Source organism: Balaenoptera acutorostrata, chromosome 2 (genome assembly GCF_949987535.1).
Source record: "Balaenoptera acutorostrata chromosome 2, mBalAcu1.1, whole genome shotgun sequence".
NCBI classification, from domain to species: Eukaryota; Metazoa; Chordata; class Mammalia; order Artiodactyla; family Balaenopteridae; genus Balaenoptera; species Balaenoptera acutorostrata.
Window position 1 is genome coordinate 34,309,484 of NC_080065.1, and position 16,412 is coordinate 34,325,895.

The 16,412-nt window shown below is 47.4% G+C and overlaps 1 protein-coding gene across 3 annotated transcripts in view; it reads right to left on the reverse strand.

Moving 5' to 3' along the window:
- Positions 1-8,813: 8,813 nt before the first annotated feature.
- The window catches only part of GDNF (glial cell derived neurotrophic factor), a 30,090-nt gene continuing 22,491 nt past the window's right edge, over positions 8,814-16,412 (reverse strand). For all 3 annotated transcript variants that reach the window (XM_057538808.1, XM_057538801.1, XM_057538805.1), the window contains exon 3: positions 8,814-11,847. In XM_057538808.1, coding sequence (XP_057394791.1) covers positions 11,363-11,847 — 485 coding nt within the window. In that variant the 3' untranslated portion in view covers positions 8,814-11,362. The remainder of the gene's footprint in view (positions 11,848-16,412) is intronic.

The following is a 16,412-nucleotide window of genomic DNA, read 5'->3' on the forward strand; positions in this document are numbered from 1 at the left end:
TTCCAGACTCAGATAATTTGTCTATACCTACGATTTGGGCAGTATATCCTATGGACTTTGCATTGAGGTGGCAACTGGTTTATACGTTTACTAAGAAAGAAGACAATAGTTTTCTTTTTTACCTTAAATTTTGAAATAATTTTAGATATAAAAATTGTCAAAATAATAAGAGGAGAGCTCCCATATACCCTTCACTCAGCTTCCACTAATGCTAACATTTTCCATGACCACGTACAGTGATCAAAACCAGGAAATTAACTTTCTTACAATACTATTAATGAAACTGCAGAACTTATTGAAAGAGATTTCTCCAGTTTTCCTACTAATGTTCTTTCCCTGTTCCAGGATCCCATCCAAGATCCCACCTTGATTTAGTTGTCATTGTCTCCTTAGTCTCCTCCAACCTGGGAATAAGTCTTCTGTCTTTCCTTGTTCTTCCCATTCTTGACACTTTTGAATTTTGCTGGTCAGCTATTTTGTAGAAGGTCCTTCAATTTGAGTTTGATGCTTTCTCAAGGCTAGTTTGAGGTTTTGCATTTTTGGCAAAAATTATACAAGGGTGATTTTGTGCCCTTCCCAGTACATCATTATATCAGGGGACATGATATCAGTACGTCTTATTACTGATGATCTTAGCCTGCACCACCTGCTTAAGGTGGTTTCTGCCAAGTTTCTCTACTGTAAAGTTACTATTTTCCTCTTTGTAATTAATAGCTATCTTGGGAGAGATATTTTGAAATTATGCAAATATCCTTTTCTCCTCAAATATATGCCCACTATTTTTAACATCCGTTAGTGGATCTGCCAATAAAACATATCACTGTGGCATCCACTGTGTATATATATTCATAAACGCTCAGTTGTGTAAGACAAGTAAGCCCCTATTTAAATCACTGCAGTAGGGTTTTCTATTAATTGGACCTTCTTTGAATTGTCTTTCTAATGGGGTCCATCATAACAGGGTTTTAATCTTCTAGATGGCACAATCAAATAAATAAAACAGTCCTTCATCCATCCATCCATCCAATATTCCATTTTCTTTTTGTAAAAAAGTTGATTGCCCATCTTCATATTTCTCCCAGTTATGCCCTAACTGGTGTCCCCTACTCCCTACTGTTTTGTTTGAATTATTATGTGAAATGTTTTGTGCTGTTTTGGCCAAATGAGTAAGCCAAGGTAGGAACGTTAATTTTTTTGAGTAGATGGTTGTCAAAATCAATCTGAAAAAAGAGGTGCCAAATTGTTTTGCTGGAATGTACCATCATAGAAAATGCCTCTGTCATGGACATCTGTTGTTTGTGCCTGCTGCGTGTCCCTCTTCCCTTCCTTAGGTCACAGCACACAACTTTCCTTTGCAGAATCTGCCCTTCCATGTTCTTAGTCCATGTGGTTTAGTGGAGCTGGCCCACCTGATGGCACCATTGGTGGGAACATTCCCTAGGCCGGGACAGAATTAGCCATCCCTCTGGCCATAGTAATTGACTGAGAAATTGGCGTCTGGCTCTAGCTGGCCAGTCAGAATCTCCTCCAAGATCTTTGGTGGCATTAATCACTGGGTATTTAAGAGAGTGGGATCAAAGCCTGCAGCTTTCACTGGACATCTTTGCCACCATGTGGGGATAAACAGACTGAGAATAAGGCCAACACAGTGGAAGACAGTGAAGTGGGAGAGAGTGAGAGGGGCCTGTTCCTCATGATGTCAATTGATCACCTGGATCTAGCTTTTCCTGAAGCGATCCACCTCAGGACTTTGCAGTTACACGAGCCAATCAGTTCCCTTTCATTGTTTAAGACAGCTTGAGTTGAGTTTCTGTTGCTTGTAACTCAAAGTCCTGACAAATAAACATTCTTTTTGAGCATCTGCTACTTGTGAGGGCACATGCTTGGGGCTCTTCAGGATTCAAAGACGAGTCAGATGTGGCCCCTGCGCTCAAGGGACCCTCAACCTAGCACAGAACATAAGATCAGTGCACACATATCCACAAGTGAAGGGACCCATGCGGTCAGCCTGATCCACCCATGAAGAGCTTGGCTGTAGGACCACAGTGAAGTGAGTGATGAATACCAGCTGGGGGGAATTTGGAACACTGAAGAGAAGAGGGACATTATTCCTGGCAGAGGGAAAGGCTTGGGCAAGGGTCCAATCATGGAAAGTGTAAACAGCTCAATGTGTATTTTGAGGTTCTATGGGGTCATCCATAGTGACTGAAGGGTAAAGTTTAGGCTAAAAAGGAAGATTCGGGGGACAAAAAAAAAAAAAAACAACTAGAGAAAAGATTTGTTGGAAACAAGTTGAGGAGGCTCTGATTGGCAGTCTGAGGGGTCTGACTGGCAGCAGGAAGGTAGAGCTGGATTCTGAGTAGAGAAGTGAGGTGAGGAAGATGAACTTGGCAACAGCGAGCAGAGCTGGAGGGGCAGGGGACCAGGGAGGGGCCAGTGCAACCGGCCGGCTGCACCTCAGTGCAGAGCTGGGAAGGACCAGACAGAAGAAGAAGGCTGGAGGTGGGTGGAATCCCAGCTTCTGAGAACATTCTGCCAAGAGGCTTTGGCCATATTTGCTCAAGAATCTTCCTCGTCGCATCATTTGAAAGCCACACTTTTTATTTCATGCTAAACGTTGTCAGAGGGAGCAGTGGCAGATTCCTTCTGAACGTGAGCCAGCTGGCCTGGCACGCACACGTTTAATGGCATTCCAGACCTCGGGGCCTGGCAGACGCCCTCGGAACCCTGCCCCGGCTCTGGCTCCTGCCTCAACCGGAGTTAGGACGTCAGGACCAGCGTCCCTCTTCTCATGTGGTGACTTTCCGAGCAGAAAAGGTCCATCATGAGACTCCGATCCGCCCCCACATGAGCCGTGGACAGCTTGGCCTTCTTAGAGAGGCTGCTGCTTTGGCCTCAGACTCAGTGCCATCCTGTTCGCACCTTCACTCCTCTCGCTCTCCCGGCCTCCTCACCGCCTAGTATTGAGCAAGTCCCATCTGCACTGCCATCGCTAACCCCCAAGCGATGGGGGATGATGGTCCAAGTCACCATCATCACTCGTGTGGACTCCTGCCTCGACCTGGCTGGCCTCCTCGCTTCCATGGTCTGTAACTTGACGAAGCAGCTAGAACAGTCCCTTATCATCACAAGCCAGATCCTGTCACCCCTCTTCTTAAAACCTTCTGATGGCTTTCTGCCTGAGTCAGAAGAAAATCCTAAATCCCTATGACAGCCCCAGGGACTCTACGTGATTTGACCCTTGGTTATCTCTTCAACTGTATTTCCTACCACTCCCCCTTCCCTTTGAGCCTTTCCGCCCGCTCCTCTGCCTGCCTCTGCTGACTGCTCTCTTTTTCTTCATGACCCGTAGTGTGCCTCATCATGACAGAAGCTTGTATCTGTCAGAATAGGCTAAGGCATGCTGCAGTAACAAATAGCCTCCACATTACAGTGGCTCAGATAACACAGGGCTACTTCTCATTCGCCAGGCCATGTCTGCTGCAGGTTGGCGGAGTGGCCCTGTTCATCAGAGTCACTCCAAGTTGACTGAGCAGCCACCTTCTTGAACGTTTCTGGTGGCCATCCTATAGAAAAAGAAAGAGATTCTTGAGAGTCTCACAGTGGCAATTAAATGTTGGCTCAGGAGAAGCCCACGTCACCTCTGCTCATGCTCTCTGGTCAGTCACTGGCCTCAGTCAAGCACAAGAGAGCCCAGCTGTGTAATCTCACCACATTGCCAGGGATGGAAGGGATCTGTCTGTATCTGGTGAACAACACAAATGAAGGCCACGAGAGCTGATTTTGCTGTGTGCGTAGCATGGATTAGAACCCCTTGGAGTGTCTTCCACCTCAGCAGTGGTGAACTATGGCAGGGTTGGCCAGCTGGGTGGAGAGTGAGGACAGGGGAGGAGGGTTGGTTACTTCTGTCCAAGCTCTGGGAGAAATGAGAACACGGCTGAATTTGGCTGCTCACTGGACCAGTAATGCATGTAAGAAAACGTGACGGTTATTTCTCAGGTCCTCCAGGCCAAGGATGCCTGTATACCAGTGGTGGGGTGGAAAGATCCCCTTGCCCAGAAATAACTTACTACCGGTGTCTGCAGTTCTTCCATTAGAGGTCCATTCCTTTGGTTCTAAAATAGCATTTCCCAAGTTGTGTCCAGCAAAACACCTACATTAGATGTCAACAGATGCTCCTTGGTCAAATAAGATTGTGAGATGCTGAGTTAAACAACATTAAACGTGTTTTTCCCCTGCAGGTCTTCTCAGGGCCTTGTTTGATATGTAACGTGTACTGTTTCTTCCTGAGATGGAATCAGACTATGCAGTATTTCCCCAATTTTTAAAATCAAGGAACTCTTGCCTCCATGGATGCTCCCCTAGTGTTCACCTAGACAGTTTGGGAAATGCTAGTCTGGGAGCCTTTTCAGTCCTATGGAGTCCCCTGGGGAAAGTAGACATCCCCAGGAGAGGCTTTCTGTGGGAGAAGGAAAGCAGTGTGGACAAGATTTTGAGAGGATGGGACTCCAGAGGGGCCTGGGGGTGGGGGACAGAGGGTCTGAAGGGGAGAGGTCAGGCGTGAAGATTATAAGTGATCCTGTCTCCAGGGATGGATGCGGAGCTGGAGCCCACACCTCTCAGCACCCCCAGCCTCTCTGCTCCCTTCCCTCTCCTGCCCAATGACGCTCACCCGTCCTGCTCTCCAAAGCTCTGGCCTTGCCCCATCTCCACCTTCTCCAGCCACCAACAAACCAGGCCGCCTCTAGTCTTGATGGCTTAGCACTCAAGTCCCTGCTGCCCGAAATGCCCTCTCCTCCTCAACTCCAGTCAGGGAAATTCCTATACTCTGGTTTCTCTTCAGATTGTATAAATCTTTCGCCTTTTAACTCTAGTCTGGGAAATTCCTTCTCTCCTTTAATAGTCTGTCAGGCAGCCACCTCCAAGAAGCCATCCCTGATACCTTTCCTCACCCCACAGCCTCAGCTGGGTTTATTGTCCCTCCAAGCTCCCATAACACACGGCAACTCTTTATCACTGCCCTCGTCACTTTGTATTTTAATACTCTTATTTCTGTCCCTCTAATCTGGGAGCCCCTCAAGGGCTTTATCTTTATATCCTTATATCCTCCTCTGGTAGGAGATAGATACTCAATAATTAATTGAATGAATGAGGCCCAGGCACGTACAGGAAGTGTGTTAAAATCCCCTACATGTCCCACTTGAAAGAATTTCCCCAGTTAAAAGAATCTATTCTACATGTTTGAAAACCTCATCTTGTGTGTCATGCCCACCTGTGCTGGTTCTCTGACCTCCTGGGGCCTGAAGTCTTCTCTCTTCCTTTCTCTCCATCCATCCTTCTGTCTACCTGTTCTTCCCTCCGTCATCATCCCCTCAACTACATCTGATCCAGGTCACCTGATTCATGTCCTTTTTCAAGAAGAGTGAACGAGTCTTAGACTGTTAATGGCTATCCTTAGGTTTATGTTTTCCTAAGCAGGAAGTAAATGCAAATATCTTAAGAAGACAATCTAACTTGAAAGGTGAGAAGAAGTTGTTTTTTTTTTTAGTTCAAGGTCGGCTTTAATGATTGAACGAGAAAGGGAAAACTAGAAAAAACCTGCAGGTGGAGAACCTGGACAGGTTTTTGTTGGCAGCCCAGCCAGGGCTGAGTCACGACTTTTGTGGGTCGGAGACCCTTTTGCCTTTGTGGGCCCCTTCTCCATAAAAAATGTTAACAATTACCAATGACTGCACTGGTATATAAAGGTGAATATAACCCAGGCTGCTTTGTTATTCCATATTCGTTATTGTTACATTCACTTTTTCTTCTAATCTTAGAAATACTAAAATTTAAACAGTTTTTGGATCTCTAAACATCTCGTGGCCCCTAGGCACGGTGTCTGCTGTGCCCTGTATGATGAGGAAGTCAGCTCCGAGCCCACCACCCGGCCTGCTACACCCCGAACACACACTGCCCTTCCATCCTTTTGCGTCACACTTTTCTTCCACCCAGAAAGCCTGTCCCTCATCCCACCCCTGCCCTTTGCCCCGTCGTCTACCTGACAGATTCCTGTTCACATGCCAGTGCCAGCTTGAACGTTGCTTTCTTTTGCCAGATTTAGCAAATTAAAATACAGGATGCCCCGCTGAACTTCAGATAAACAATGAGTAATCATTTTAGTAGGGTTAAGTCCCAAATAGCACATGCCCCAAATATTGCATGAGACATAATTATACTAAGAAATTATGCATGTTTATCTGAAATTCAAATTATCCGGGAACCCTACTCTGTAATTTTCCCTGACTCATTTTTTTTTCCCCAGGCTTTCTTCCCACCTGCTGCTTGTGGAGGCGTTCTGGCACTTTCCACCACCCGTCACTGCACATCCTCTACCCCGTCTGCACTCCCATCGTCATTATCCTCACCTGCCACGGGGCCGGGACGTGGCAGTGTATTAGTTGTCACATATGAGTAAGTGGGTGCTTTCCTCTTATTTCCCCAACTCTATTTATTTTCAGGGATGACTTGGCAGGATCTGGTTTTGATTTCATTCAGGATGTTGTGTGGGGAGATAAGAGTCAAGTTAACTACTGTGTGGGATTGCCGTAACACCCTTTTAACAAAGATGTGTCCCAAGAAGACACTTGGGGCTCAGACACTTCACAACCTGATGGCAAAAAGCCCGAGGCCCGTGGTGGGCACTTATGGCCCCTCCCTGCCACCGTGCTCCGAGAAGGTAGAGGGTGCGAGGGCTCAGGCTCCCTCCTCCCCGTGATGCTGGGGTCAGGTAGCAAATCAGCTGTGGCCCAAGAGGGTCCCTGTGTGTGAAGGGGAGGGGCTTTCTGTTTTTGAGACTTAGGTTCAGGGAATTCTGATTTTCCATCTTAACTTTGGGAGTGGATTGATTCTTTTAAAAGTTCTTTTAAACTGTTACTTTGGCATCTGACACACAGGAGAAAACCGGCCCGCGATGACGGTGGGTACAGCCCCACAAGACCGTCGGAGCCTGGTGTCCGGGCTCCTGGTCCCGTGCTGTCACACCACCCTCAGCAGCAAGGACTCACAGTCAGACGCCCAAAGGGAGAAACATTCCTCTGAGGACCACTGTGAGGGGGCACCCACCCCCCCAAAACTATGGACCAGCCAAAGCACTGGTGGTTGCTAACAGCTTGAACTTGCTGAGCATTTGCGGTAAGCGTGGCGAGCGTTCCTTTTCTTATTGCTGCTAAGAACTTCCCAGCTTTCAACGCTCCCTTTCTTGGTTGAATGAAATTTCCAAAGTTGACCACTTGTTAATCGCGCTGAACAAGAAACCCACAATGCCCAAATGTCCATAACGTGTGTGTGTGTGTGTTTGTGCACGTGGGGAGCTGCCCGGTAGTTTCTGGCTCTTTATTAATCTCTAGTCCCCCGCTCTGCTCATCCCGATGCTTATAGGAGCAGGCAACATGGCCCAAGGTAGTTTCAAGGGACGGGCAACAGGTGTTATGAGAAAGAAAACAAAATCATGCGCAGTTTCATGGTCCCGTCCATCTGGGGAAGTCTGCACGCTCTGCCCCTCCTGGACAGTCACAAGGTTCATTAGTTTAGTAAAGGCTCTGATAAGTTCTACACTTCTCTTTTTAACTTCAAAAAGACGTTGTTTAACTCAATGTTTTCCAAACTTGTTTGATCAGAGAACTACCCCATTTTTTATGAGTATCTCACCTGGTTCGTCATCCTGAGAACACGCTTTGGGGAAACGGTAAAAGGAGTGGAGGTAAGCAAGAGTTCGCATTCCTCGCCGAGCTTTGGACCAGAATTTGGCTTAGAGAAAGTGAGCTGGCCTCAGCACTGCCCTGGCAGAAGGACTCCAAGTGCCCACAGTGGGTACCAGCCACCCTACCCGGGGGATGGTGAGCGTCGGGAAGGGGAGGGCGTTTCCTGTACTTCCTTCACTGCGGTCGGCTGGAAAGCCTAGGCTGGTGGCCACTTAGAAGAGTCTTAAGAGCGTCAGTTTCATTTTGGGTTTGAAACGCTGCACAAGGCCACCTTTTAATAGTCACAATGCCGCCTGTGACACAGCACGGGGTGTGTGTCATCTGAGGAGGAAGCATGCTCTCTCCCCCCAGTCCAGGACCGTGGCATTTCCTCTCTTCAGTGTGTTTTTCTTGCCAGCAACAACTAAGCCCAAGGCCACCATTTGCACAATTCCAGGGATTCTGCTACTTTGCTGTGGAGAACCCACGTGAAAGGCGTCACCCAGGGTTGTGCAAAGCAGTGGTGCCGTCCAAGTGCTTGCCTGCCGCAGGGTTTTGCCAGGACAATCCTATCTATTTCGTAAGTCCCGCCTCAATGTCACCTCTAGTTAGAGCTGGCCCCTGCTATTTACTATTATGATATCCTGTTTGTATTCTTTACAAATGGTGACTCATTTATCAACACCTGAATTCCTACATATTTTTACTTTTTTGAATATCGTCTGTCTCCCCCTCAAATAAAATATCAACTCCACAGGGTTGAGCAGAGTTTTGTTTGTTTGTTTGTTTTGGCCACTGTTGGATCCTTGGTGCCTTGGACAGTGCCTGGCATAGTGTCGCTCACCCCAAGTATTTGCTGAATGAATAAATGAAGAACAGCTTTGCAAGTTCTTCCCCAGCTGGGTGGTGATTGGTTGTGGAGAGTTGATGGACAAGGCCACTGACCAACCAGTGGGCTGAGTGGTGGTGAAGGGCACGGCCTTCCAGCCTGGGCCAGTCATGGTCCGGGCAGGTGAGGAAGCACAGAGGTACAGAGAGCAATAGAAATGAGTTTTTATTTGTAAAAAGTTACAAAATAATATTGTACAAAAATAAAGTCTGTAGAGAACTTTGGTTGTATAACACAAACGACCGAGACAGATCAGAGAAGTCAAAACTTCCAAAGAAGTGCACTCCTTACTGGATCAGATGGTAATCACAATGATAGAGAAAAATCACAAACTTTACCCTTTTGTGGATTTGGTGGAGCGATTTGCTTCAGTTAAAACCTGCTTATGGTGTGTAGGTGATGCTGGGAACAAGCTGTCAGCACCCGTTGAATCCCACTGCCCCTGTGGGCAGAGGCTCTCCACGGGGAGCTGGGGCTGAGGCTGACCCCTGGGGACACCAGCCACCAGATCAGCCGGGACTCTCTGAATCGGACAGATGATCCTGGGGCTGCATCAGAGTGTGCTTCGTGAACGACTGGTCTGCTGGGTCCGTCCCTATTTTGAGCAGGCTGCTCCTCAGCAAGGTCCCTGCTTGGGCCCCAAGAAAGGACAAGAGGGAGGCCCTTTTCCTCTATTTCCGAGTCGTGCAAGGGGAGCAGAAAGGACAGAGGGGGCAGAACGATGGACAGCTCGGGTCTTTTGGGGCAGGGGGGGAAGGGAACTTCTGGTAACAGCTGCTGCTTGGTTACTTTGTAAAATTAACATGATTATTTGAGGGAAGCCAGTAGGCTATTTAACAGCTAAATCTGTCATAGTTTGGGGCTAATAGCCACTACGGTAGTGATAGATGATCTCTCTGATAAAAATCCCTTTTATGAGATGTGTAACAAGCTCTACAGTAGGGCTCAGTGCGTTGAGCGTGGGTCAGCTGCCAGACAAATCCACGATCTGGGGCGCTTAGGTGGTTGCTCTCACCCTCCACCTGCACCCCGTCAAGGGCTTTCAGCATCCAGGCGGCAGGGCGTGTGTGCTGAGGCTGGCCCAGGCCCATCCTGCTTGTCTACCCTTCCCGGGCACCTTCTCCCGAGGGAGGGGCAGCAACTGGTGGCTTTTTTGGCAACTGGCTGACCCCACTTCTGGAAGGCCTGGAGCACTCCTTGGCTGCACTGGGGCCTAGCACGTTTCTCAGGAAGGTGGTGGATGGAAGGATAGAGGAAGAGTCTCCACAATCAGGGCAGAACCCTGGCTACCTGACGGGATTGTTACTTTGAGGTCTGCATTGAATCCAGGACTACCTACTAAGGGGACTTTAACCTTTGATATATATGGTTATGCGTATGATAGACAGATACACGTGGAGGGGAGTGAGAGCTTAAATACAACAGGGAATGGAGCACACAGCCTGTCTGCTGGGAGACAGGACCGTGAAGAACTGAAGCCGAGTGCCCCGGTCTCTGTGTACTGCTCCCGAAAAGGGGGCCGGTCAGAAATGTTCCTTCTGACACGTTTCTTCTCTAACATATGAAAACAGGTAAGTCGCTGAGATGTGGGGGAATCACACGAGAGCTCTTCTTAAAAAAGGTAAAGTAAGTGATTTTTTGCCTAGCGGAAAAACTTTTTAATACTTTGAAAAGCATGGACCCTTGTTCCCAATTAAAATTTCCTTTGTCACCTTCTTTTGCATTTTGCGAGCACATATACTTTGGCACCTTTGAAAAGAAACTTTAATAAATAAGGGAAAAAAGAGAAACTCATTAGTGAACGGTAATAAATAACAATAACTTAAATCTCAATAAATATTTTCTCTATACTTCTGTATCTGAAACAGATGCATTGCATCGAGTAGCTTCTCTGGTCACTGGTGACCACGCATAACGGAGCTGGGGTGTATGTAACATCTGTCTCTCTGTAAACCGAGAGCCCGGCGGCCTCCCCGCCCCGGTGCAGCTGGGGGCCTTCCCCGAATGCTCTCCTGCAAGAATGCTGCCGAAAACCACAACTGGTTTCCTGTTTCCAAGGACAGAAAGGAAATACCTTCAGGTTTGGTTTTAGTCATGAGGACAGCCTTTTTGGTTCCTAGCCAACCTCTTCCCACCTCACACACCATGTTTGAAATCAATCACCCACTGTTCCCCAAAACGCTGGCTGGAGTAAACCTCAGGCCTGAACCTTCAAAAGCAAAGGTTACTACCTCTCGTGTGTGTCTTTGCTTTTTTTTTTTTCCTCCTTGCCGGTGTATGTCTCCACTGAGTGACAGAAAAATAAACCTTTCTTGCTTTCAGCAGTAAAAACGTAATGACAAGGAATGACACCAGGAGGACCATTTCCCTGGTGTCTCCAGACATGTGAAAACAAACCACAGGAGATACACTGGTTTGGTTTCAAGTGCATCCGCAACTGTACCCGTGACTGGCGACGGTGGACCGTATCGGATGAAACGATGGCAACACCCAAGCAGGGACACCGGCCCTGAGATTCTGGTGACGCTGGCCGCCATCTGGGAGAATGCAGACAGCTGTTTTCTCTCTCTCCCATCCAGTTTTCTGTAGCTGGATCTCCCTCTACCAGGCTCCCACAACGGCTGCCTGCCTCCTCCTCCTCGCCTCCTTGGTCCTTATCTTCCACTCTGGGCAAACATCTTCTGGGAACCTTGGTCCCTTTCTTTGCACTTTGTGGCAGGAATGCAATACACAGCGGTCTCTGGAGCGGGAGTCAGATACATCCACAGCGTTTAGCGGAATGCTTTCTCAGAATATGGTAAACCAGATTATCATCTAAAAAGGACAGGTCGTCATCGAAGGCGAGGGGTCTGCAACACGCCTGCCCGACTTTGTCACTCGCCAGCCTTCTATTTTTGGACAAGTTTTTTAATATTTTGTCATACATTGTCTCGGCTGCATCGCATGAGCCGCTGCAGTACCTGAAAATGAGTTCCTCCTTGGTTTCGTAGCCCAAACCCAAGTCGGTGACATTCAGATGCACGGCAGTTAAGACGCACCCCCGATTTCGGCCCCTCTGGCCCCGCCGGCCTTTCCCTCGGGAACCCTCCGGGCTGGCGGCTGCAGCCTGGCGGTGCCGCTCTCTGCGAGGAAGCACGGCCATTTGTTTCTCTGGTGACCTTTTCAGTCTTCTAATGGTGGCTTGTATAAAATCCATGACATCATCAAACTGATCAGGATAATCCTCTGGCATATTTGCTGTGCAACAAGAAAACAGAAACGGTCACATGAGACGACAGCAACGACCATTCCGAGGAGGCTCCAAGATCACAGTCTCTCCTGAAGGCGGCCGAGCTCGGCCTCACGGTGAAGCCACCAGCTCAGGGACCACTGTCACCCCCTCCACCCCGACCCTGAGGACACAGGCCAAAAGGTACCCTCCAAGACTCCGCGGAAGGAAGTGCATTCACTCGGAAGAGGAGACTGACACGGGGCGGGGGGTGGGGGTGGGGTGGGGGTGACACGCTTCCTTGCTGAAAACAAATCCTTAGAAGTGGAATTGCCATTTGAATAACATCTGCCATTTTGTTACGCGTCTGTATTGAGGTGCTGATGCTGATGGAGGCCCCTTCTTCTTGTTCTAATAACGTAACCTACAGCTGTGGTTCTCAGGTGTGAGTGCGGATGGGACTACGCTGGGATGCTCAGGGAGATGCAGAGTCCTAGCCCGACCCTTAAGGGAAGCGTGGGGAGGGGCCGAGGAATCTGTATTGTTAACGAGCCCTGGAGAAATTCTGATGGGCGTGGTCCATGGAGCATACGTTGAGAAACCCTGTCTTAGAGGGTGAAAAAAGGATTAACCTTGGATTGGGCTTGGAAGACACTGCTACTTTCACCTGGAATACCGAGGAGTGCTCTTCCCTGAAATCCACCCCGACTTAACACCTCTGCTCAGCTGAGTGGGACGAGAACCATTTTGATAGATCACATGAAAAGCTCTTGAGCTCAACTATATTTTAAAGCTTCCTTAAAAAACATTAAGCCTACTTTTCACTAACACAGAGACTAATTTACCACTTCTTTGGATTAGCATGACTTTAAAAGTATATGGTCATATTGTAAGATGACATTTAAAAAAATTTTTTCATATATTTTATTTAACCTTATATTTCTTTTTTTCTTTGAGTATTTACAGTTAATGTATTTTCTTTCTTTCTTTTTTTTTTTAACATCTTCATTGGAGTACCATTGCTCCACAATGGTGTGTCAGCTTATGCTCTACAACAAAGCAAATCAGTTATACATATACATATGTCCCCGTATCTCTTCCCTCTTGTGTCTCCCTCCCTCCCACCCTCCCTATCCCTCCACCCTAGCTGGTCACAAAGCACCGAGCTGATCTCCCTGTGCTATGCGGCTGCTTCCCACTAGCTATCTGTTTTACATTTGGGAGTGTATATACGTCCATGCCACCCTCTCACTTCGTCCCAGCTTACCCTTCCCCCTCCCCGTATCCTCAAGTCCATTCTCTAGTAGGTCTGTGTCTTTATTCCTGTCTTGCCCCTAGGTTCTTCATGACCATTTTTTTTTTTTTTTTTTTAGATTCCATATATATGTGTTAGCATACGGTATTTGTTTTTCTCTTTTGGACTTACTTCACTCTATGACAGACTCTAGGTCCATCCACCTCACTACAAATAACTCAATTTCATTTCTTTTTATGGCTGAGTAATATTCCATTGTATATATGTGCCACATCTTCTTTATCCATCCATCTGTTGATGGACACTTGGAGATTTCTTAAAAAACTAAAAATAGAATTACCATACGATCCAGCAATCCCACTACTGGGCATATACCCTGAGAAAACCATAATTCAAAAAGAGTCATGTACCACAATGTTCACTGCAGCTGTATTTACAATAGCCAGGACATGGAAGATGACATTTAAATGTATCATAGCAGTACATGGACTGAGACGCTGTTTGTGGGCAGACGGTGGGAGGGGGTTGTCCAGCCTCTGCTGCAGGCTGTCACATGACTCCCACTGGCTTTGGTTGCAAAGAGGACAAGAGATGTGCATTTTAGGGAGATCACATGGAGGAATGATTGACGTGATGCTTCTACGATGTTTGAGACCTTTGGGCAAACGCATGAATTTGCAGTCTCTTGGCGTCTTCTGCTGTGTTTCAAGCATTTGCTTTGGCTGATCAAGTAAGAGAAGAGTAACTTTGAACAACTGAATACATTTTTAAAAGAGGAAAGCAATTCAAACGCCCATTTATTAGGTACTAAACCTTTTATGCTCCCCATCCCATTTTCAGGTAATTTAGTATGTTTAGGGTTATATGTGGCTTAGGACAATATGCCACAAAAGAGTTGTTAGCAAGAGGGAATTTTTTTTGCTAAGCCCATGTTAAAGCAGAGAAGGATTACACTGTGCCTAACCCACATCAAATTGTTTTGTTATGAACAAATTGTTAAAACAGATATCAGGTATCCTGTTGTGTAAAACATAATCCAGCTAAGGCAACTTAACCATATCTATTTCTGTTTCTCTCTCTCTCATCTGTGTGTGTGTGTGTATGCAAAACATATGACATATAGTAATGAAAAGAGTGGGGACGGTGTGGAATTTCCAGATCACCTTGTTGCCCTAAATCTAAAATCTAAAATATGGCACTGGATCGTTCTGTGCACAGAATTCTCAAAGCTGCTTCCACTGGTCTGTGCCCCATCGCCTCTTGCCCCCGAGCCCCTGCATTCCAGCCCTACCCTCCTTCAGTCTGTTTTCCACCTGGCAGCCAGAGCAACACTGTTAAAACTGTTAATGCAGCTCATGTCCCTCCTCTGCTCCAAGCCTTCCAATGCCTCCCCATTTCCCTTGGCATAAAAGCCAAAGTCCACATTGGCCCAAGGCCCCCCCTGACCTGGCCACCCACTCTGTCCCAGCCTTTGTTACCACTGACCTCGTATGCAACTTCCTTCTTCCTTACTGCCTCCCCCTCCAGCTTCTCTGGCCTCCTCACTGTTCCTCAAACACAAGGTTTCTCAACCTCAGCACTACTGACATTTTGGGCTGGAACATTCTTTGTTGTGGGAGCATTTGAGGATGTTTAGTTGCATCCCTGGCCTCTACCCAGGAGATGTCAGTAGTATCCCCCAGCCCCATCCCAACAGTGACGAACTAAAGTGTCTCCAGATATTGCCAAACGTCCCCTGGGGGCAAGATCATCGTGGTTGAGACCCACACAGATCAGAACACAAACAGGGACTCAGGGCCTTTGTGCTGGCTGTTCCCTCTCTGCCTGAAACACCATTCCTGCAGAGTAGCCCGTGGCTCACGCCCACATCCCCTTCAAGTCTTTGCTCAAATGTCACCACCACCAAGCCCCACCTTGACCTCCCTGCTTCAAATGCAATCCCTCCCGAGCCCGAATCCAGACCCTCCCGCCCTCTTCCCTCTCCAGCATAATACTCACTACCTTCCAACACACTGTCTAACTAACTTTCCTTATGTTGACTGCTTGTTGTCTGTCTTCTCTGAGCGAATGTCACCTCCACGAGGCAGGGACCTTTGCTTGGCTTGCTCGCCAGTGGATCCCAGGTGCCTACAATAGGATCTGGTCCCTGGAGGCCCACAATGATTTCTGAACGAGTTAGGTCACTTTATGAGGGGAGAAAGAGAGAGTCCTTAATTTATCCAGGGGACACTTGGGCTTCAGCTGAGAACCGCACCATGATGAAATGAAAGGCTCCAAAATAAACAGCCTCCGTCACGCGGGCAGCTGCGTGCGCCCAGCAGCACGGTCATCTCCCTCCTGAGGGCGAATAAGCAGCGAATAACCAAGCTCACTGCCTTGCCAGCTTCCGGCAGCTTTAAAGTGTCAGCTCTCAAAGCCCACTTCATCCTGAGGATTCAGAAAGGTTCTGGCTCCATGGGAGTAACGTTTTCTCAAGAAGGACTGGAAGAGTGGGAGAGTACTAGAATCTGAATTTGCCATTTCCTCTGAACCGCTTCTACTGGACTCCCTTAGGAAGTTTCCATCCTTCCTCCCTTCCTCCCTCCCCACCTTCCTTCGTCCTTTCCTTCCTTCCTCCCTCCCTCTCTCCCTTCCTTTCCTTCTCTGTTCTTAAAAAAAAATGTTGAATGGATAAAGAATATGTGGCACATATATACAATGGAATATTACTCAGCCATGAAAAGAAACGAAATTGAGTTATTTGTAGTGAGGTGGATGGACCTAGAGTCTGTCATACGGAGTGAAGTAAGTCAGAAAGAGAAAAACAAATACCATATGCTAACATACATATATATATGGAATCTAAAAAATAAAAAAGATGGTTCTGAAGAACCTAGGGGCAGGACAGGAATAAAGATGCAGACATAGAAAATGGACTTGAGGACACGGGGAGGGGAAAGGGTAAGCTGGGACGAAGTGAGAGAGTAGCATGGACATGTATACATTACCAAATGTAAAATAGATAGCTAGTGGGAAGCAGCCGCATAGCACAGGGAGATCAGCTCCGTGCTTTGTGACCACCTAGAAGGGTGGGATAGGGAGGGTGGGAGGGAGACGCAAGAGGGAGGAGATATGGGGATGTATGTATATGTATAGCTGATTCACTTTGTTATACAGCAGAAACTAACACACCATTGTAAAGCAATTATACTCCAATAAAGATGTTAAAAAAATAAATTGTTTTTTTTTTGGCCACACCACACGGCTTGCAGGATTCTTAGTTCCCAGACCAGGGATTGAACCCAGGCCACAGCAGTGAAAGTGCCACTGGACCGCCAGGAAATTCCCTGAAAATTTTTT